Source organism: Rana temporaria, chromosome 5 (genome assembly GCF_905171775.1).
Source record: "Rana temporaria chromosome 5, aRanTem1.1, whole genome shotgun sequence".
Taxonomy (NCBI): Eukaryota; Metazoa; Chordata; class Amphibia; order Anura; family Ranidae; genus Rana; species Rana temporaria.
This window is the reverse complement of record NC_053493.1, coordinates 203,022,635-203,045,986: the sequence shown is the minus strand read 5'-3', so window position 1 is coordinate 203,045,986 and position 23,352 is coordinate 203,022,635. Positions and strand designations below refer to the sequence as shown.

Here is a 23,352-nt window from a genome sequence, read left to right as displayed (position 1 = left end):
ATGGTAATGGCAGTGGCCCGGTTACATTGATCTGTTATCCTCTGTGTCTGGTGGACACAGCGGGTGACAGATTGCACTGCAGTGCGATCCTGGGAGAACGTCATATGACATCCACCAAGAACGAGAGAGCCTGCCGTAATTTGTCTATAGGCCAGAGGGTAAGCAGTTACAGTAAATATGGTACAGCAAGCATGAACAAATGAAAAGTTGTATTATAAAATCATCTCAAAGTCATCAATTCAATAATGGTAAAATGATACTTAATATTTGTTGACTGGATTTACAAAAAACCTCTACCTATTATTAGTGGAAGACATGTTTGCGGCTTACTGCTCCTCTCTGAACATTGGTTTAAAACAGTGCATTCTTTATATGTCTGATGTTTTATCCCACAGCTGTTTGTCAAGGGGGCTAAAGTTTCCCAAAGACTCGAAAGTGCTGTCATTGCCGCAGTCACACAATCCCATTTCTCTCAGAGGAGCTGACTCATGTGCCATGCAGACACTCTATATGACTGTTCTATTGACTCTGCTGACCTTACATTTTTTTTTTGTCCATAGAGAGGGATTAGGAATGAAGAGAAAAAGGGCCCTGCCATCTTTTCTTGGTCGAAATAATAGCAAATTAAACAATTTTAATTTTCCCCAACATTGACCCGTTGACATTAGATTGAGATAAGTTTACCTGAAAAAAAAAAAAATAGATAATCACTATAGGGAGAATATAAAAATCTGGATATGTTATACAGTCATTACAATATGGTACAGCCATCTGAAGTCCAATTTTTTATTTTTTTTTGGCAAATTCTATTGTTTAAAAAAATATATGTAATAGTACAAAACAGAACCTCTGGGAATACCTTGGCTCGTATAGTTACACAACATAGACAAAGTAAACAACTTAACCAAACTAAACATCCCTAAGCTTGCCGCAAAAAAAATGGCTATGATATGCGCACTTACTCACGGTATATGTGTATATAGAAAAACATTGACAAGTGCAACACAAAGTCGTGTCAGGAGCATTTAATCAGGCAATGAGCAGGTAGGCAGTAGTAACCCCAATAATGTGCAAATCGCCCCTTTAGGGGGATAACGCATCTACCAGTCCCAGTATACAGATTTGCACCTTTTGGGGTACGGGAATAGTGGTAAGGCGGGTAAAAAAATTTATGATCAAAGACCAATAAGTTTGTTTGGTAGAGCAAGACCAAATCATATGCAAAAAAACAGCTGAGTCAGCCTGGCAACACCAGCAATGCAGTGTACATTCTGGGTAAATATTGTGCAATCTATAAGGTCTATAGTAGTATTTGTGTGGTATTTTAAACTGGTTTAAGCAATCCCTGGAGAAAAGAAGGTAACAAGGTAAGTAAAAGGGGAGTCCCAAATGTCCTCCCAATCCACCGCATCCAGATCCGGCAGCTCCACCCACTAAAAGGTGCCGAGATTGTCCAAACCATTTGCAGGGGCTTGTAAATTGTGTATAATGTTTTTTGTGGGACTCCTCTCGAAGAAGCTGAAGTACAAATTTTAAGGAGTAATACCGAGAAGCAAATTTTCAAGTACGGTAGTTGTAAAGTCTCCACAAGAAACTTCTTTTTGTGTCTCTTTGTGCTACAGTAATTGCAGTGTTTTTTCTTTTTGTTATATGACATTGCTAAATACGGTTTTTCAATACTGGTTTTCTTTGCTTTCATTCTGAGCAGCGGGGAGTCTAGTAGGAGGGGCTGTTATTGCTCACTGACATATGTAAGATACATCAAACAAGGACGAAGGAGCAGCTGCCGGGGAAAGCTCAGTCATACAAGCCAGGAGGGGAGAGACGGGGAGGGACGGAGAGGTGATCAGCTTCACACAGACCACTGAAATATCAAGGAGGGAGTGGGTAGAGGGGGAGATACAGAAACTGTACACAGAGAGTCAGATGACGAAAAGACGTAAACTTACCACGCTGTAATGGTTGAGCAGCCATGATTAGCTTGGTCAGGTTACAGACAGGAATTCAGGAACAGGCAGGATTAACCAGGTATTGTACAACATGGAAGACTACATAATATAGCAAGATCACCATAAAGTTTATCAAGGCTTTAAGAGACAGGATTTTGTGTTGTTGTTTTTAGGTTTACAAACACTTTAAGCATTGATCTAGCTTGAATAGTTTGGACATGGTGCCTCTGTATGTTTAGAGCAGAGGAATCTTGGATTCCTCTATTAATTCCTTCCATGCATAAAGGCATGAACATTTATTGATTGACAGAGTATAATACTGTTTCATTAGGCCGATAATCATTTGTTCATCAAAGACAAAAGTCTTTATATTTTAGAAATCCAGACTTGCTAGAAGGCCACTGTGACTGTTAAAGCTTAGCAGTGAAAAAATAAAATTATAAAGTCACAATAAATATCCTGTTTAGCATTAAGTTAACCCTACTACAAGTGCCATTTCTGTAAAATATTAAATAGTAATTTATTTCTTCAGGTCTGTTGGAGGCAACATTGCCCTCACTATCTTTAGTCAATGAAGCCCAATACCTTCTTGTTAACACAGCAAGTATTTTTCAACTAAGTCAGCAAATCCCATTAAGGTAAGATGGTCTAAAATTAAAATAAATACCTTTTCTAATTTAAACGGAAACATCTGCTGTTGTTGCTCTCTATACACACAACAAGTAGTGGGGTCTATAATGAATCATTAGTGTTTTTGTTATGCTGGAGTTGTGGATAGTTAAAGAGAACCTGTCATGAAAGACCTAAATGAATCTGTGTATTGCCCTTACATAGCAGAGCAACATATCTACTTTAATGTGGCCCTCCTCAGCTGCCTATTCCTACCTTTAATTTTCTCACCCAGCGCTCCATCTAGGAATGAAGAAAAACAACCCTGTGTATAATGATTATCATTGTCATCATATAAACACAGTGCTTTACAGAATAAAGTGAGACAGTACTGTTTTAATATAATTCAAGATAAGAGGGTTAGGAGGGTACTCTTTGTATCAAAATGGAAGGGCAAGAGATACAAAAAATAGTACTGTGAGGGATGAGCTGATGGAAAATATAAAAGTACAGTCTTGTGGAGGTGGAGGTAGAGACTGGGTAGTCTAGAGAAGCAGATATAAGCAACACACACAATTTTCAGCTCAAAAGAACCTACGCCTGATGATCTCTAAGGGCATGGTGCGGGCCAGTTATGTGTTGGTGAGATTACAATGTTCCTTACCAATACAGTGAATCAATCCATTGGTATAGTATATGGCCCCTATAGGAAGCCCAAAGTACCATCTGTGTGAAAATGGCTGAGTCCAATTTTTTTGTGTGAACTGATGGAAAGGAAATCTTGTGCTCTACAAGCATATGTTTATTTCAAGGAAAAATTGCCCAAGCAAAAAAAACTGCTAAAAACAAAACCAATAGTCCATAAAATGTATAATAAGGTAATATAATTCAAGACAACCAGTCAGCTGTGGAGAATGGAGTGAGACAGCCCAGGATGGATTGATCCCTCTGTCACCTCTTGGCCAGGGAGGTCAATGTAATGCAGAGCTATCCAGCTGATGAAGTGGATAAGGAGGATCTAAATACCACCCACAGGGAGATGTTCTATCCTCTCAGTGTGCCGATACCGAGACAGAGTTGCAGGGCGGGATGGTGTCACTGAGGGCACCGCTCAATCTCCCAACAATCCGATCCTGAGGCAGGGGGAGCTGTGGGTGATGCCTGCTGCTGTGCCACAGATTTGGAGCGTACAGAGCTGGCGATGACAGGATGAGAGAGGAGCTGCCTGTAGAATGCACCCAAAACGGAAACAATCGTGAAAGCCCTGGAGGCCCTGTTAGACCGACCCACTAAAGGAGCTGCTCACCACATGTACAGCGTCGGGCTGTAACCGTGGCAATAACACGTTTCAGGGCCACGTCCCTTTCTCAAATGAATTTTTCAAGTGAATTTTTCTAATTTGTGCTGTGAAAATTAGTGCAGAGTTTATATTTTCATTTTACCAAAAGATTAAAAGCCTTTTTTTTTTAAACCCTCACATTCACTATTTATCTTTTATGTATACGTGTTAATTAACATCCTTATTATGGACACATGACTTATTAAATTACTACTATATTTTAAATTAATTATAGGTAAATTAGCTTGGGTTGCTTGGATTCCCCAAGGGTTAAGTACATTTTGTTGGGGGTTCTTTTAGGGGAGACTTTGAGACACATCCTAGTGAAGTCCAAAGAGGGTGAATCTTGTTAAATTCTGGACATTTTTATGGCTCATAGGCAAACTACTGTCAAAAAAGACATGGAAACCTGGGCTCTACCATTTTTTTCTGCGCAGCATGATATTGCAAAAAGGGACTTTTTGCACATAGGATAGCCCATTAAAAATAATGGACTGTCATATAGGGGACATGCAGAAATTGTATCTGCATGGTGTGAACAGAGCTTTAATGCTTAAGCGTGCCCATTTTGTTTGGGCATTTGGTAGGATGTTTATAAAAAGCTGTAGTTTAGTATTCTACTATTACAGCACTGATTACTTACCTACAATGGTGTGTAGCCCATGACCTGCAGACTTCCGCTTAATGTAAAGCTTCCTGTAATACAGACTGCTGCTCTCTTTGCTTATACAGATTGATTAGTACTGTATCCATCCCCTTCTGTAGTTTTCTGCAAGCAGCCTATAGTGGGTGGACCTGCTGTCACTGCTAATTTTACCAGGTAGAATTTGTATTGCAAAAACATTTGAGCGCCGGACAGAGTGCACTATGGAATCATCATGCCAATGCAGTCCCCTGATTGCAGGCAAGTTGCTTCATTTGCAGGGTTTTGTGAGGCTTTGAGGCACACTGTACAGCGCCTCTACACTCTCATTGGTCATCCTCCTTCATATCTTTCTGTGGATTGGCACCGCCGTAGGATATGGGCGATGCTTTCCCCGAGCAGCGACATCAATTCTGGTTTCTCTGCCAGCATGGAAATCTGCTCCCTGATCGTGAATGAATGAAGGAAGCATTAAGCAAGGTACTGTGATCTGAGCAGTGAGTGTGTTACCCTGTCAGTGTCTGTCCAGTGTCCACTATACAGCAGCACCTTGTACTGGACCTCGGACTACAGGTGGAGAGAGGGGGGAGGGTGATCTGCTTCTTCTATCTATCTATCTATCTATCTATCTATCTATCTATCTATATATATATCAATATATATATATATATATATATATATATATATACATACATATTTCTTTCTATCTCTATATATCTATCTATCTGTATATATCAATCTGTACATATCTATCTGTCTGTATACTGTATATCTATCTATCTGTATCTATCTATCGATCTATCTGTATATATGTATATATCTATCTGTCTGTGTATATATATATATATATATATATATATATATATATATGTGTCTGTCTATCTATTTATCGGTATCTGTCTATCTGTATCTGTATGTCTCTGTTTCTGTCTGTATTTATCTATCTATCTGTATCTATCGATCTGTCTGTAGGCCCTATCGCGGGCGAGTTATGGGGGGAGGGGCTTTGTTTGCGCCCCCAAAAAAATTGAGCACCAGTCGCCACTGTGCACACAGTTACTGTATACTCCTCATTGCAGCCAAAATTTTTCATTCGGTTTTAGATAGAATCTCCCTCAGTTTTAAATTGTTCTCTGTATTTCTCAGTTCTTACCTAATAACACCCTCTCACATGGATCACTTAGATGGAAAGTGTGTGAAAATTTACAACAGGAAAAGTAAAAACTTTAAAGAGGCTTACACAAGTTTTGTTGCTATGCCTTCTAGGGAGACTTTCTTTTCACTTTGTATCTCAGTGACAACAAGGAACAAAAAGTGAAGAGAGATCTCCCCAACAGGGATGGAGGCAACATGTCCCTACCCTTTTTCCTTAAACCACAAGTCAGTTACCTACCTGCTATGAAACTTTAAATTTGATTGGCGGCATACTTCTTGTGTCTGTTCTTTACATGCAGTGTAACATCTAAATTTTACGTTTTTTTGTCTTTGTCTTAGTGACCAGACAGATCACACAGAAGAAAATCATATTGATCAGATGACCCAACGATTCCGAGCCAACCTGGTAATGGACAGCAACATACCTTTTCAGGAGGAGGAGTGGGCAGAGGTTTTCATTGGAAGTTTACATTTCAAGGTACTTATCTGCAGTAGTTTACATATTAGGACAATTGTTTAGCTGGACATCTAATGCTTCATAATAATCTATTATTTGATAGTTATAATTGTTCTTGAACTACTATATCATGTCCCCAGATCTGTATGGCAATCTCAATGTAACAATTTATGCCTAAAGCCGACCATACATGGATTAAAATGTTGAATCTTAATCCATGTATGGGCTTTTTCAGAATGACCAGTGCCACCGGCTATAGCCAGCAACAATGATCAGTGTATTCTGAAGGCCCCCCCTGCTGTCAGAATAGTATACCGCAGTGGGAATTTATCCCCACATGCACATCAAACGCAAACGTGTGTATGGGGGAATTGGCTCTTTTTTTTTTTGTTCAGCCAGCTGGTAAAATGAAAAGAAATTAATCATATATGGCCAGTAGAAAGATGCTAGTTATTTACTACTAGAAAATGATGTTAACCTCTTGATGTCCACATAAAGCATATGTGAAATGGCAGAGGGTTGGCTTTAATGCATCCCAGGGCAGCAATGCTTTCTGTGCTGAGAGCATGCTCACTACAATTGTCAATTCAGCAAAACATGTTACAAAGGAGCCTAACTTGCATCTCTCAAAACATTCTCTAATGCTGGAGATTCAAAAAATCAGATGCAATATATTTGCATAATTTTCACCCCTAAAGAGTATGAAGTAATAAGTACTCAAAAATAATTTTTCAAATGGTCTCTGAATGAGCTGTGGAATCCTGTCATTCAACTGCTTCATCTCCCATTCACAGAATATGATGTATTGTGGAAGAAGGAAGGAAACAAGTGTTGCAACTTTTCTCAGAGGCTTCTGTAGCGACAGGTGTAAGGGGTCAAGTAATAATGGACAAAAAAGGACAGGGAGCTGGGTTTCCTAGGGGCTACTATGCACAAAATGTCCCTCATGTAAGTTGCGGGTGAATTCCCTGGCCTGGGAGACACAGTTGCTGCGTATAGACACCCATAGTAATGAATGACTGTTTGTGACTGTTTGTGTGTATACTCTGGTACATGTGTACACCCAGTCATGCATACTGTATGGGTGTACTACCTTGGAAACAGATTGTCTGCATACAGAGACATTTACATGTGCAGGTTTTTTGCAAATACCAGCCTAGGTCTGTGTACAGCAGCATACCACCATTTATTACTATGACGTTGGCTGTACAAGCAGCTGAATCTCCTGGGCAGGGAAATATGCCCCCAATTGGCACTGTACAGCTCCATGCTCTCATGTGCAGGGACTTAAATTTAGTATAACAGAGCTTTTATATGATATGTTTACTAATAACTCATTTAGGGCCTATGTTGATTGGCTTTAGTTCTCTTTAAGCAGGTTTTGCATTCCCATAGTCTAGGAGAAGATCAACTACAGGTCAAATGCACCTGTCAATGATTTCTGAATTATCTCTAAAGCATCTCAAACTGATGTCAATCTGATGCTCTCAACATAAGCCCAAAGACCATTGACATATGCACTTTCTTCTAATTGACAAGTCTATATAGTGCATGGTATCAAGCTTCCGGAATTGGCACAGTTACAGAAAGAACAAGAGATATAAATACAAAGATTATGTAGCACTGCCCCCTTGGGGACTGCTTAGATTTACCTGCTCATCTGCACCATCGTGACCCTGAGAACATTCCATCTTTGCACCATCTTAAAGTAATAAATCAAACCACTCAATGAGTTTATATTCTATTAACGTTTACTGAATTACTTAAGGAAGATTTTGTTGCACAAAGGAGGTAATAGATCAACTGAACTTCGGATAACAGTCCTAGTTCAGAAGAAGAATTCCTCTGCAATAATACAAGTTAAGACAATCTGGAGATAACAGTATACTTATATATACTTATGTACAATGGAATACCACTTGAGCATGTCCTGAAAAGGATAGGCAAGAGTTGAGCATTAATTCTGGCAAAACTTCTAAAGGGGAAACCCAGGCCGACCTATTCAACTTTGAATCCTAATGAGAGATCAATTGAACAAGAATAGTATGAGGGCCCTTTATGTACTAATGTGTCACGTACCTGATGGTGGTGAGCCTGATATAGCAAAGGGAGGCCTCCCTTACGGCTCCTACTCTCGGCCCCTGGTAAAGTAACAGGAGGCGCAGGAGTGAGGAGTGGTACGAGTGCCTGGCAGGATCAACAGAGGTAGAGGTACTCCAGACATTCAGGAACTCCTCAGGAACTTGGACGCTGAAGCAGCTGACAGGTTAGACAGACAGGAGCTGGATGACTGGACCGGAACCAGGAACAAACAGGCTCAATTCAGCAGACTGGAACAGCTTGGACTGGAATCAGGACAGACAGGAATCGTTCAGCAGACTGGACTGTAACTAGGAACAGACTGGAACCGTTCAGCAGACTGGACTGGAACTAGGAACAGACTGGAACCGTTCAGCTGGACTGGAACTAGGAACAGACTGGAACCGTTCAGCTGGACTGGAACTAGGAACAGACTGGAACCGTTCAGCTGGACTGGAACTAGGAACAGACTGGAACTGTTCAGCTGGACTGGAACTAGGAACAGACTGGAACCGTTCAGCAGACTGGACTGGAACTAGGAACAGACTAGAACCGTTCAGCAGACTGGACTGGAACTAGGAACAGACAGGAACCGTTCAGACTGGAGCAGACTGGATAACCGGGTCGGTTATCAGGCGGTCGGCAAGGTACAGAGGTGCAGACAGAAGGCTAGTCAGAACAGGCCAAGGATCAGGTGCAGGCGGATGGCTGGAATAGTCACAGGTATGCCGGGGTCTTTCACAGGTCAAGTCACAGATCAGGTTTCAGATACCATCCCTGCTGTCTGCTCTACAGCATTTGTGTATGTGAGAGAGCGGCTTAAATAACCCGCCTGGCTCAAACAGGGGTGTACACACGCACACGCGGTTGCAGCCGCGATCGGGAACCGCAGAGTCTGAGTCTAATGCCGCGTACACACCATCACTTTATGTGATGAAAAAAAACGACATTTTTTGTGAAGTAAAAAACTACGTTTTTGAAACTTCAATTTTCAAAAACGACGTTGCCTACACACCATCGTTTTTTTACAATGCTCTAGCAAAGCAAGGTTACGTTCACCACTCTTTTCCATTGAAGCTCGCTTCATAACTAGCTTCTGGGCATGCGCGGGTTTAAAAACGTTGTTTTAAACGTCGTTTTTTGCTACACACTGTGATTTTTTGTGAAACAAAAAACGACGTTTTGAAAAACGACACAAAAAATTGAAGCATGCTTCAATTTTTTTTTTCGTTTTTCACAAGACATAAAACAACGTTTTCCCCCACACACGGTCATTTAAATTGACGTTTTAAAAAACGTCGTTTTTTTTTTCATCACATAAAGTGATGGTGTGTACGCGGCATGAGGCTGTTTCTGGCAGGATCTTCATGACATAATGACAGTAATGTCCCCATTGCAGGCCTGATGTTTTTCACTAGTAGTCGGAGCTCTTGAAATATATCCAATAGGGTGCAGCAATAAGGTAATGATACTTCTTGGGAAAAGGGTTGATACGACAGGTGTATATGTACAATGTTCAAATAGAGATACAGTAAAGTGTTTCCCCAGGGTAAAGCTGTCTGTACACAGTGTCCCAGTGAAGCAGCAAAGAATGGTTTGTAAAGATGGGCAATGGCCCTCTCACCAATGACCAGGCTGATTTAGTGCCTTCCGAACAGCGATTCTTGTCCTTGTAGTGGTTCCACTCGCGATAATCATCAGATGAACAGCACAAAGTGCGGGTTGTTGGACTATCAGGGTGATGCTGGATAGATGCCTTATGATCAGTAAGCAGGGATGGACCCTTCTCGGCCAGGTTGGAATGTCTTACACCGTGTGGTAGGCCGTGACCTCACCCTCTCAGAATGGAGAGGTCCATCACACACCAGGTCCAGGAGGAAGAGAGCGTAGTGCACATCTCTGGTCTCTTTTATGCTCATCCCAGCATTTCCCCTGATGATAGTGAAGATCAGGGCCGGTGCTACCACTAGGCAAACGCCTTGGACGTACTGCTGCCTAGGGGTGCCCGACCACTGGTGTTTCTACTCTCTTCCCTCTGCAACAAGAAACTAAGCCTCAGTATCAGCAGGCAGCTGGCACTCCATTCGCACATAGTGCCAGAGGCACTGTGGCGGTGGAGGACTGTGTTTGTGTCCTGACTCCCGAAAGAATGGAAGCAAGCAAACATTAATTTATGGGCACTAGTAGGCTGCATTGATGAGTGCTGGTGAGGCTGTATTGATGGACGCTGGTGAGGCTGCATTTTATGCGTTCTTTTATTAAAAATATGGGGTATACATGGGCAGGACAAAGGGGGTGAAGTCCGGTGTGGAGCCAGGGGGGGGGGGGGTGAAGCAAAATTAGGTTTTGCTTAGGGTGTCAAAAATCCTTGCACCAGCCCTGGCGAAGATCCCTGGGATATGAAGTCCGGCTACAGAGTCATAAAGAGTAATTTTCATTTTGAGGAACTACTAATCCCACAATCCCTTTGGGTTGACTCACAGATAGGAGGTCAGTTAGTGATACTGGACGTTACAGTTCATATAAATTATGGGAATTGCTATTCTTTGCAGTTGTAGTCCACATTTCTACAGCTTCCCCCCACTTGAAAGTCTTTGGTCCCTGAAGACAGAACACAACCTGAGGGATTACCTCTACTGTATAATAAGAAATGAATTGTTAATTGCATGACAAGTCAGAAGTTGGAACAGCCAACAGCTGACCCAAATAAGGATCTTCTAACAGTAAACTATATTCATTAACAGACAAAGTCATATTAATCTTGTGACAGGCCAGTAACAAGTCAAGGGCCCACCCAGTAGTGTCGGGGTGGATCAAGTTCATCCTATATTAAAGGTTCAATAAAGGAGGCAAATTCTTGACTAGAATGTTGAGCGGTAGGAATAAGTTCATCAGAATTCTCCCCAAAGGTATCATACATCAGTCTTTTTGGAGGGCATATCTTCTGCCTCAACCTGGAGTAGATATTTTCCAACAGGTCCGGTCCTTAATCTGTTCCCCAGAAACTACATGCAGGTTCAGGTTCAGGCCCTGAGTCAGGCTCTGGCTCAGACTCGAGTGCAGGTTCTGGTTCAAACTCTAATTCAAAACCTGTCTCTCTCTCTCTGTTTCATTAGTAAAGGAAGTGTGAGTTCCCATCACATCGGATACTTCATCAGATACCACCTTGACTTTATCATCACCCCTCAGTGAGTGAGGATCTGGCACTTCAGCTTCCTGCAGTGCGGGACGTGCCCTCTGACTATTTTCCTCACTGTTCCCAGGAATGATGGGATTGCCTTCAAGAGGGGGAACCCACAGTTTTCTCTCAAAATCCCATACCTATTCCAAATGTAAGCGCTGAGGCAGCCCTTGGCGAACAAATAACTTTTCCACTAGAGTTTTTGTTACTGTACTGGCTTGTTGGTCCCTAGTGGGAAAAGCTTGGGCATAACAGGTAAAATGATCACAACCAGGACATTACTCCGTCCACTCAGGTCAGGTTCCAAGCATAAGAAATTAATGCACACCAATTCCAATGGTCCCTGACTTTAAAGGTGACCCATTGGGGCTGCCCTTCCTGGTAAAGTCTTTCTCTGAATGTATCTGATACTAGACCGACAGTAGCTTTTCACCTCAGGTCTCATGGATGGCCAATAAAATCTGTCTTTGACTAACTTGAAAGTTCTATCTGGGCCTAAGTGACCATGATCATCATGTAGAGCGGTCAACACTACTAGTTGGTGGTTCACAGTGAGGAACAGTTGGAGGACACTCTCTAGTTCCTCAAATGGACCTCTCCGGTATATAACTCCATACAGCCCTTACTCCTCCCAAGGGTAAATTAACCCAACTCTTCTGGGCAGTGTTGGCAAAGTGGGGCCTTGTAAGTCTCTGGGAGTACAAGTTCGTAGAAGAACACTTATTCTTTCTTGGACTGCGGGGACCGAGGAATCGGGCAAGATGTCGGGTAAGAAGACTGGGAAATACCCATAATTTGCAAAGAATGGGGCTAGTACTGTAGCTGAATGAACTGCATCATTGTATGCAAACTCTGCCAGGGGTATCAGTGATGCCCAGTCATCTTGGGCAAAGGATGAGAAGCACGAAAGGTACTGTTCCAGAGTCTGATTCGTTCGCTCTATTTGGCCATTCGTCTGTGGATGATAGGCTAACGAGAAACAAGTTTTGATCTTAAGAATCCTGCAAAGATCTTTCCAGAATCTGGATGTGAATTGTACTCTTTGATCGGAAGTGATACTGCTGGGAACCCCATGAAGCCTAACCACTTCCTTGATGAAGGTATGAGCGGTCCCCATTGCTGAGGGGGTTCCTTACAAAGGGATGAAGTGAACCATCTTCGTTAATCTGTTAATGATCACAAAGATGGTAGTGAACAAAAAAATCCATATTGATCATTCCCAGGGTCTCTTGGGAATAGGCAAATGTATTAAAAGACCCCAAGATTTGGTCTTGTCGTTCTTGGTTCAGATACAGACTCCACAGGTACCAACATAATCCTTGCAATCGGATCTTAAACCTGGCCACCAAAAAGAATGTTGCACAAGCTCTGTTTTGGTTACCCCAAAGTGTCCTGCCAAGGGGTGATCATGACACAGGCTGAGAATCTTGGAGCGCAGGCTTGGGGTTGCAAACACTTTTTAGTTGAGCAGAAATAACCCCTCTTTTTCCTGGAGACAAACACTTGGTGGCAGAACGTCCCTTGTGGAAGCTTGTTAAGCTGGGTAAGTAAATCTGAATGCAATAGCAGGAAACTTTGGGCTGGCAGGATTGTGTCTGCCTGATGGTGTCCCTCTCCTTCCTCTGGATACATGTGAGATAGTGCATCAGGCTTGACATTCTTAGAACCTGGTCTGTAGGTTATATGGAAGGAGAAACGGGAGAAGAATAGTGCCCACCTGGCTTAATCGTTTGGCTGTCCTGAGGTACTCAAGGTTCTTGTGATCGGTAAAGATCAAGCTGGGGTGAGCTGCTTCTTCCAACAAGTAACACCATTCCTCCAGGGCTGTCTTTATGGCCAGTAACTCCCGATCTCCCACATCATAATTTCTTTCTGCCGGGCTGAATTTCCTGGAAAGGAAAGCAATTGGGTGTAACAGAGACTTTGTTCCCTGACGCTATGACAAGATGGAACCCATAGCATTCTCCGAGGCATCCACCTCGAGGACAACATTGTGAGTCTGGATGTTGCAGGATAGGTGCTGTAGTAAACAGCGTCTTTAATCAGTCGAATGCTGCTTGTGCTGCAGGTGTCCACTGAAAAAGCATATTCTGTTTTGTCAAGTGGGTAACAGGGGAGATGATAGCAGAGAAATCTTTAATGAACTTACGGTAGAAGTTGGCAAATCCGATGAACCTCTCTGTGCTTTTTCTGTCTGTAGGAATGAGCCACTCAAGGATAGATTTGACCTTCTGGGGGTCCATGGAAATACCTGAAATAGAAATAAGTCCCATGAACTGAATCGTCTTTCTCAAATTCACACTTCTCTGCCTTTGCGTACAGTGTATGTTCTCTGAATCTGCAGTCAAGTTGAATGGCAAAGCAAATTAGGTCATTGAGGGATCTATGGATCCCTACTCAAGCAAGTTTGTCTTTGAGCCCTTCAGACAGGCCAAGGCAAAATTGATGCCTTAGAACAGCGTCATTCTATCCTGTATCAGAGACCCACAGACGGAATTCAGCAACATAGTCCTCAGCAGGTCGGTGACCTTGCCATAGTGTAAGAAGAGTAGACTCTGCAGTAGCTGAACGTTGGTGGTCATCGTAAAGTTGAGCCATTGCTTCAAAGAACAAAGAGAGAGGGTCCAAGATTGCGCTGTTCTGTTCCATGAGCTGATGAGCCCAAGATAGAGATTCTACAAGAAGCAAGGATATGGCAAAACCCACTTCGGTGCTTTCAAGTGAGAAAGTGCTTGGTTGCAGGGCAAATTAAAGTTCACAAGAGTTCTTAAATGCACAGAACTTGTGCCGGTCGCCTGAAAATCGCTCTGGTGCAGGAACTCAGGGTTCTGGTAGATGCATAGTTCCTAAGGATACGGGAACAGATTGTTCAGACGTGGGAATGCCAGGTGTGGTAACAGGTGCTGAAGTTGTTGGGGCGAAGTCTGGGGATTGGATGTGACCCTCCAGCTGGTAGTGGCTTTCTTGCAGGGTGCTGACTGCCTGGGTAAGAGAGGCAAGTTCCCTACATAGCATCTCCAGAGGCGAAACCCCTCTCTCGATCTCCGACATCTGACTGAGTGGTACTGTCAAGTACCTGGTAGAGATCGAGCTGTAGAAAGGGCTTCTCTTTCACCTCCTGTCTAACACCCCTGATAGAGATGACAGGGAGTGAAGGGCACAGAGTGGCATGAGGGCCGGTTTAGCAGCTTACACCAGCTGAGGCTTGACAGGTACCTGAAGGCTGAAGATCACTGGACACGTACAGGAAACTGGAACAACGTGTTGCTGGATCAGCAGGCAGAAGCATTGCCGGAACATAAGCCAGGGGGGTCTTCAACAGCCGGGCAGAGCAGGTACAGGAACATGAGGCTTAAGCGGAGACAGGATACAGGCCGGGTTTGGTACACAGTCGGGCAGCAAGGTACATCAGCATGAGACTGGAGCGGGGTCAAACACAAGCCAAGGTGACAGGGTGGCAGGCGGAAGTCCAAAGCATGGTACAGGGGAAGCGGGGTCAAACACAGGTAACTGGAACAGATTCAAGTACAGGTTATCAGGAACAAGCTGAAAGACCACTCGGCAATGTGTGTGTCATTGCTTGGTTTAAATAGGCTGACTGGCGCCAATGCGTACACGTGTGCGTGCACGTTGCCTCACACCCACGCATGCGCCAATACATGCCTTTCCTTGTGCATAAACTGGTATGCCCTCGTCTGCACGCAAATGCGCACTTCTCACCCGCATAATATGTTGCAGCATTCTGTCTACTCGAGATATGTATTCACACAGATTCTCCTCCAACAAAACAAAAGTTGGTGAGTGTGGTTAAACTTGTACATTAGGTCTGCAGTGGTTTTAACTCTCCCAAATACAGCATACAGAGCATCTATGTAGTCCATGGCAACACAAGTTTTCTTTCCCATCCTCAGGTTACGGATCACATTAGCTGCCAGCCCTTGAAGGCTCTCACTGCCTCTGAAACACTCCACTCTTCCATGGCTTATAGAGTCTGACTCATCCAAGTTTTGAATTTATCTTCCCCCCACAGGGGTCGGCGATTAAGGAGGGCGAGAAGTGGAAAACTGCATTTAATATCAGAACAGGTCATTATGAGTATCTTGTAATGCCTTTTGGCCTTTGTAACGCTCCAGCAGTTTTTTCTTCCGTATCGCTCGAGACTGGATTACATCGTTGGAACCTTTTTTTTTCTTTTTTTTTGTTAATAAAGGACTTGTCCCAAACTGTCTCCTGTGGTTTTTAACATTGTATTGTTTCACTTTAAAGATTATTAAAATCACTGCTCCCGAAAAAACAGCAATTTAAAAAAAAATTGCATTGATACATGTCCCCTGGCGCAGAACCCAGGTCCCCAAACACTTTTTATGACAATAACTTGCATATTAACCCTTAAAATTATCACTTTTGATTTTTCATGTTCGCTTCCCATAGACTTTAACGGTGTCCGCGTGTTCGAACAAATGTTTTGCCTGTTTGCATGTTCTGCTGCGAACCGAACCGGGGGGTGTTCGGCTCATCCCTACCAATAACCAGCGGAAACTTAGGTGAGGAAATAACTTGGAATTGGATTATCTCATGGTGAAGAGCCCCTATGGCCATGGACAATGGAACAGTCTCATGAGTCACATGGGCACGCTGTAGAGGTCTCCCATCAAGAGCCTCAATGGCAAGTGGAGTGTCACGCAACTGCAGCGGAATCGAGTGCTTCGATGCAATAAACAGGCCTACACCCCCAGAGTCGATTAGAGCCTGTATCTGGATGTACGACTCAGTCCAAGAAAGAGTAGCCAAAACCAGGGGCTTATCCTTCTGAATCACTGGAGACAAACCAATGCCACCTAAGGTCTGTCCGTGACAGGACCTCAAGTTCATGCGTTCCCAGGACGGGTAGGACAAGACTTCAAAAAGTGACCAGCCTGGCCACAATAAAGGCTCAATCTCTCCCTCCTCCTAAAGGCTCTCTCATTTGCAAAGAGACATGTAAAGCCCAAGTGCATGGGTTCACCTTCACTGACCGACTCGGTACCAGGAGGCATGGGAGGTGAGGGAGGCAAGGGTGGGACTGCAAAGCTCGGAGACAAATGTACAGGAGGCTTCCACAAGCACTCCTTAAAAGAGAGTCTTTCTCTGAGTCTGGAGTCAATGAGGATGGCAAATGTGATCAACTTCTCCAGCTCAGTGGGTATATCTCAGGCTGCTAGCTCATCCTTGATGTTATCTGAGAGACCATGAGAAAAAGCAGCCACAATGGCGTAATCTGCTACAGTTCTCGTACTCTGTTTGATGGACATGAGGCTCTTGGCAGCAGAAGCTGAGCGTGGAGGAATGTCAAATAACCTTTTGAAGGAAGCCACAAAGTCTGTGTAATTCAGGGCCACGTTTTTTTGCGTCTCCCATAGAGGGTTTGCCCAGGCCAAGGCCCTCTCAGAAAGCAAAGATATCACGAAACCTACTTTGCTTCTACCTGGGGCAGCATCTCAAAGTATATCTGAACCTGGTTGAGAAACCCTCTGCATTGAACTGTATTGCCCCTAAATCGCTGGGGAAGTGGAGTGAAACCAGACATGCCTCCTATAGAATTAATACTCGAGGCGGGTGCCTGCACAGAGACTGGGGCAACAGCAAGGTCGGCCTGCAACACAGGTTCACTTCCAGAAATCTCCAGAATGGTGCTATTTTCCATTTGGGCTCCCTGACTCTTGCTCCAGGCCACCAAAGCTGCTTCCCATGTGGATTGTGGCTCTTGTCTAGGTTGACTAGGGCCGGCTGCAGACTGCATCCCGGACGAGCCGCCAAATGTAGCACTGCCCCCTTTGGGACTGCTTAGATTTACCTGCTCATCTGCACCATCATAACCCTGAAAACATTTCAACCCACCTGACACTCTGGGTTCAGACATCTTTGTGTCACCTTAAAATAATAAATCAAACCACTCAATGAGTTTATATTCTATTAACATTTACTGAATAACTCAAGGAAGATTTTGTTGCACAAAGGAGGTAATAGATAAACTGAACTTCGGATAACATCCCTAATTCAGAAGAAGAATTCCCCCCGCAATAATACAAGTTAAGACAATCTGGAGATAACAGTATACTTATGTATAGGTATGTACAATAGGCAAGGGTTAAGCATTAATTCTGGCAAAACTTCTAAAGGGGAAACCCAGGCTGACCTATTCAATTTCTAATCCTAATGAGAGATCAATTGAACGAGAATAGTACGAGGTCCCTTTTTGTAGTAATGACAGTAATGTTCCCATTGCAGGCCTGACGTTCTTTGCTAGCAGTCAGACCTCTTTAACTATATCCAATAGGGTGCAGCAACAAGGTAATGATATTTATTGGAAAAAGGATTGTATATGTACAATGTTCATATAGAGATGCAGTAAAGTGCCCCCTGCCACCAACACCCTCTGCGGTGCCACCATCACCCCCTGCCTCCAATCACCCCCTGCCTCCAATCACCCCCTGCCTCCATCACCCCCTGCCACCAACACCCTCTGTGGTGCCACCATCACCCCCTGCCTCCAATCACTCCCTGCCTCCATCCCCTTTTGCAGTGCCACCATCACCCCCTGCCACCAACACCCTCTGCCTCCATCACCCTCTGCCTCCATCGCCCCCTCTGCGGTGCCATCATCGCCCCCTGCCTCCACCCTCCTCTGCGGTGCCACCATCAACCCCTGCAACCAACAACCTCTGCGGTGCCACCATCACCCCCTGCCTCCATCCCCCTCTGCAGTGCCATCATCACCCCCTGACACCAACACCCTCTGCAGTGCCACCATCACCCCCTGCCTCCAATCACCCCCTGCCTTCATCCCCCTCAGCGGTGCCATCATCACCCCCTGCCACCAACACCCTCTGCTGTGTCCCCCTGCCTCCAATTACCCCCTGCCACTACCACCCTTTGCAGTGCCACCATCACCCCCTGCCTCCATCCCCCTCTGCCACCATCACCTGCTGTCACTGTCAGCTGGGCTGTCTGTTACTCAGTCCGTCCCTGACTCCCCTGTGAACTTTGTATTGCCTGGATGCAGGCCGGGCTCCTCAAGTCCTGCTCTACTGCTGTGCTCCTCCTGGTTGCAGGGCTCCTCCATTCTGCCGCGGCCGCGTGCTGGTCAGCCTTTCGAGTCCTGCTCAACTGCTGTGCTCCACCTGGATGCGGGGCTCCTCCATTCTGCTGCGACCACGTGCTGCTTAGCCTCCGAGTCCTGCTCCACTGCTGTGCTCCTCCTGGATGCAGGGCTCCTCCATTCCTCTTCCGCCGCGTGCTGCTCAGCCTCCTGCTCCAGTCAGTTCTGGTTAGTTACAGATTTAAAATTCTGCAGTGCGCGCCTGGCGGGATGTGCTAATACATCACTCGCCAGCACTACACAGCCTCTGTGAAATCCACCCCCCACCAGCCAAATACAGGATATGCTCGGCTCGGCAAGCTCCGGAACTGCGCATGCGTAGTTCAAAGCCAGACCGATCTCGGCTATTTTTTACTGACTATTCCTGCAACTATGGACATTTACGGGTGGGGGAAAAAAGTGCCAGTTTTTACGGGCTGCCCATAAAAATAGGGGCGGTTGGCAACACTGGCAGGGAGGCACGCACGTTCGGAGCATGTGTGCTTTTTCATCAGGCTATCAGTTGAAGTGTTCTTAGATAAGCTGACTGTTGATGGCTGCCAGCTTCTTGACAGGGTTGAAGTAACTGTGAAGCCCCGTACACACGTCCGAGGAACTCGACGGGCAAAACTCATTGTTTTGGTCGTCGAGTTCTGTGTGAAGCCGCCGAGGATCTCGGCGAGCCAACTTTCCTCATTGAACAACGAGGAAATAGAGAACATGTTCTCTATTTGGCTCGACGAGGAACTCGTCGGCTTCCTCGGCCGAAAGTGTACACACGGCCGGGTTTCTCGGCAGAATACAGCTCCAATCGAGTTTCTGGCTGAATTCTGCCGAGAAACTCGGTCGTGTGTACGGGGCCTTGACAGGCAATGACAGAAAGAGAGCAGGGCTATCTAAGTGCAGCATAATTAAGATTTTTTTTCCATAAAAGACAATTGGTGACTCACAAAATGTATGAGACGCCCGTGCATGTGTCAGCACAGCTGCCTCTTCACCAGTAAGAAGATCGTCTTTCCCACGAGCTGATAAACCACATTATTAATCCCACATGCTCAGACATCTCATACATCTTGTGAGTCACCAATTGTCTTTTTTGGAATAAAATGTCTTAATAATGCTGCACTTAGATGGCATTGCTCTCCTGCTGTCATTGTCATTCCAAGGAACTACTAATCCCACAATCCCTTTGGGTCCACTTACTGATATGAGGTCAGTTGGTGATACTGGGCACTAGAGGGACAATACAGTACATGGAAATTACGTAAGACGCTATGCTTTGCAATTGTAGTCCACATTGCTACAGATAGAAGTGAAAAATGCTATTTCTTCCCTTCTTCTCTTAGCTGACAGATGCACAGCATATAACATTGTGAAGGATGCTTCAGTTTAATTCTCCCTGCTCGTTATGCTGTGTGTGTGTTAGAGGATTTCATGTGTGACTCATCTCTCTGTTAATATGTTAAATAAGGCTAGCTTTTGAAAGGCCTTTAATTGTGTGATAACACTGTCTAAAACCTATTGATGCTCAGAGGTGTCAAGCGGCATGCTGAGACGAAACGTCTGCCTAGGAAACTCAGTGGCCCCGATTCAGGTAGAACCGCGCAATATTTGCGTGGGCAAAGGGCAACGATTTTTGCTCTGCGCCCACGCAAATATTTCGATTTGCCCGCGATTCACGGAGCAGTAGCTCCGTAAATTGCGCGGGCGCTATGCTAATTTGCCCTGCGTAAGGGCGCCTAATGTAAATGATCCCGCCGGGGGAGGGAATAATTTAAATTAGGCGCGCTCCCGCGCCGAGCGAACAGCGCATGCTCCGTCGGGAAACTTTCCCGACGTGCATTGCGGCAAATGACGTCGCAAGGACGTCATTTGCTTCTAAGTGGACGTGAATGGCGTCCAGCGCCATTCACGAATCACTTACGTAAACGACGTGAAATTCAAATTTCACGAGCGGGAAGGGTGGCTATACTTTAGCATTGGCTGCGCCTACTATGAGTAGGAACAGCCTTACGCTAAAGTCGCCGTACGGAAACTCCGTACCTTGCGTGCGCAGGGCCCGCGCAACTTTTGTGAATCGGTGGTAGTATGCAATTTGCATACTATACGCCGATCACAATGGCCGCGCCCCCTAGCGGCCAACGCAAGAATGCAGCCTGAGATATGAAGGCATAAGGAGGCTTATGTCTGTCATATCCTAGGCTGCAGTCCGCGTAGCGATGTTCCTGAATCAGGGGCATTCGCTACGCGGGAGCAAAACAGCTATTGCGCCGCGCAACCTATGGCAACTAATAGCTTCTTGAATCTGGGCCAGTGTGTGAAGGTGGTTTGTTTGATGCCATTAATTAAGGAATGTGCAGTGATTAAACATGATAATTATAGGCCGGTGCCGACCTGTCTAGAATGTTGTAGTAATTAGCCTTATGCCGCATACACACCATCACTTTATGTGATGCAAAAAAACGACACTTTCTGTGAAGTAAAAAATGACGTTTTTGAAACTTCAATTTTCAAAGACGAAGTTGCCTACACACCATCGTTTTCTCACAATGTTCTTGCAAAGTGAGGTTACGTTCCACCACGTTTTACCATTGAAGCTTGCTTCATAAGTAGCTTCTGGGCATGCGTGGATGAAAAAACGTCTTAGAAAACGACGTTTTTTGCTACACACGGTCAATTTCTGTGAAGTAAAAAGTGCACTTTTGAAAAACGACACATAAAATTGAAGCATGCTTCAATTTTTTTTGGTCGTTTTTTAGAAGACATACAACGACGTTTTCCCCCACACACAGTCAATTAAAGTGACGTTTTTAAAAACGTCATTTTTTTTCATCACATAAAGTGATGGTGTGTACGCGGCATCAGTGTGTGATTAGGGGGGTGGAGATCTCATGGTTGCTTTAATGCCTGGTACTGTATATAAAGCTGAGAAGAAACCATTAAAGTCTGTCTTGTTCCAGCAGTAAGCATGACCCATGTGTGGCTTATTGGGTGATTCCAGGAATATCCCTCCTCATGGAATATTGGGGTGATTTTCTTTATGGGGAGAAGGGAAGACTTTGACGGGGATATCATTCTACTACCGTCACAATTGGTTGGCAGCAGCGGGATTTTCCCTTCTACTCTCCTTTACACCCGGATTCCAAGAAGACACTGGAAGAACTACTGGAAGTTCGTGGAAGGATTGCTAGCAACAAAACCAAGCGGGTCATCATAGCAGAATTAATGGAGCGAGACCAGGAGAACTTGGTTGCAGCAACGCCAGTAGTACAAGAGATGGAGACACCAGTGATTCAGGAGGAGGAATCGCCAGCCAACAAGCTAATGAGAGAGAAGCTAGCATGGTTCGGTCCGAACCCAACGGCGGATGTGGTGCTGAAAGTGATGGACCTGTTAGCAAAGGCAGAACTACAGAAGGATAAACAAATAAGAGACGCAGAACTACAGAAGGATAAACAAATAAGAGACGCAGAACTACAGTTAAAACTGGCAGCAGTCCAACAAGCAGCCGCACATTCTCCAAACAGTGAGTACAGCACAGCAGACGCAAGGAAGATTCCGTTTAGCGCTTTTAAAGCTTTTGATGAAAAGGACTGAGATTGATAACTACCTGGCAGATTTTGAGCGACAATGTAACCTGCACCGAATAGCTAGAGGAGAGTGGGTTGCAATATTGTCAGGCAAACTGTCAGGCAAAGCTTCTGATGCTTTCCGGACCGTGCCAGATCAGGATATCCATAGCTACGCCCGGGTTAAAGAAGTGCTCCTGGCTCGTTATGCAGTAACCCCAGAGTCCCACCGACAGAAGTTCAGGGACTCACGCAAAACCACTAAAGACTCTTACGCGGAATGGGCATGCCAGTTATCCCTGTCGGCCTCTAACTGGGTTAACAGCAGCCAGGCCACCACCGCAGAAGACATTTTGCAACTAATGCTCCTGGAGCAATTTTACAATCACATACAGACGGACGTCAAAGACTGGGTGAGAGATCGCAGGCCCATGACTCTACCAGAGGCCGCTAAGTTGGCGGATGAATATGCGGATACTCGCAAGACAAACCAGGTCACACCACAGGTACAACCTCCACGACCAACGATGCCCTCACACCCACCAGCCGCTAGATACCAACCTCCTAACAGACCGATGACATCTAGCCCTCGCTATCCACGCCAGGAGGACAACGAACAACGCTGCTTCCGGTGCAAACAGCTGGGTCACTTCAAGCAGAATTGCTCCCTGAATGACAACACCAGGTCAAATTGGTCTCAACCTGGGTACCGCCCACCAGCAGCAGCCCATTGTGTAGACTCGGCTTGGGATCCCCAGGAGCTGGGTCGGGAAGAACCATTGGGCACCCCTTACGAAGCCCTCATGGTACAATCTGTTATTACGGACAACAGGGAACACCATTGTCAGCTGGTCATGGGCGACAGCCATGAGCCGGAGGGGCCCTGGAGGGAGCTGGGCAGGAAGAGGCACCGCCGGCCACCCTCCAAGAAGAAGAGGTCCTGGAAGCCGTATAACAAGCTGACCTGGGAGGAGAAGAAGCGACTGGGGGAGAGGGAGTCGCAGCGGGTGTCACAGATGCGGGCCGAGATGTTCACCAAGGGCCTACCGGTGGCCCCTTACACCACCACCCAGTTCCTGATGATGAAGGACCACGTGGAGAGCCTGCAGGACATGAGCAAGCAGGAGCTGATCCGTGAGTACATGGAGCTGGAGGAGTGCATAAGCCGCATGGAGGAGGAGAACAACCACCTGAGGTCACAGCAGGCTGACCCCCCCAGGCTCCATTAACTGGAGATGGAGCTGGAGAAGCTCA

The 23,352-nt window shown here is 45.2% G+C and overlaps 1 protein-coding gene across 1 annotated transcript in view; it reads left to right on the top strand.

Annotated features, from left to right (window-relative positions):
- MOCOS (molybdenum cofactor sulfurase) overlaps positions 1 to 23,352 on the top strand; it is a 429,522-nt gene that overhangs the window by 378,471 nt on the left and 27,699 nt on the right. Inside the window, exons 12-13 of the mRNA XM_040353488.1 lie at positions 2,482 to 2,587; positions 6,035 to 6,173. Of these exons, the coding sequence (XP_040209422.1) occupies positions 2,482 to 2,587; positions 6,035 to 6,173 (245 nt within the window). The remainder of the gene's footprint in view (positions 1 to 2,481; positions 2,588 to 6,034; positions 6,174 to 23,352) is intronic.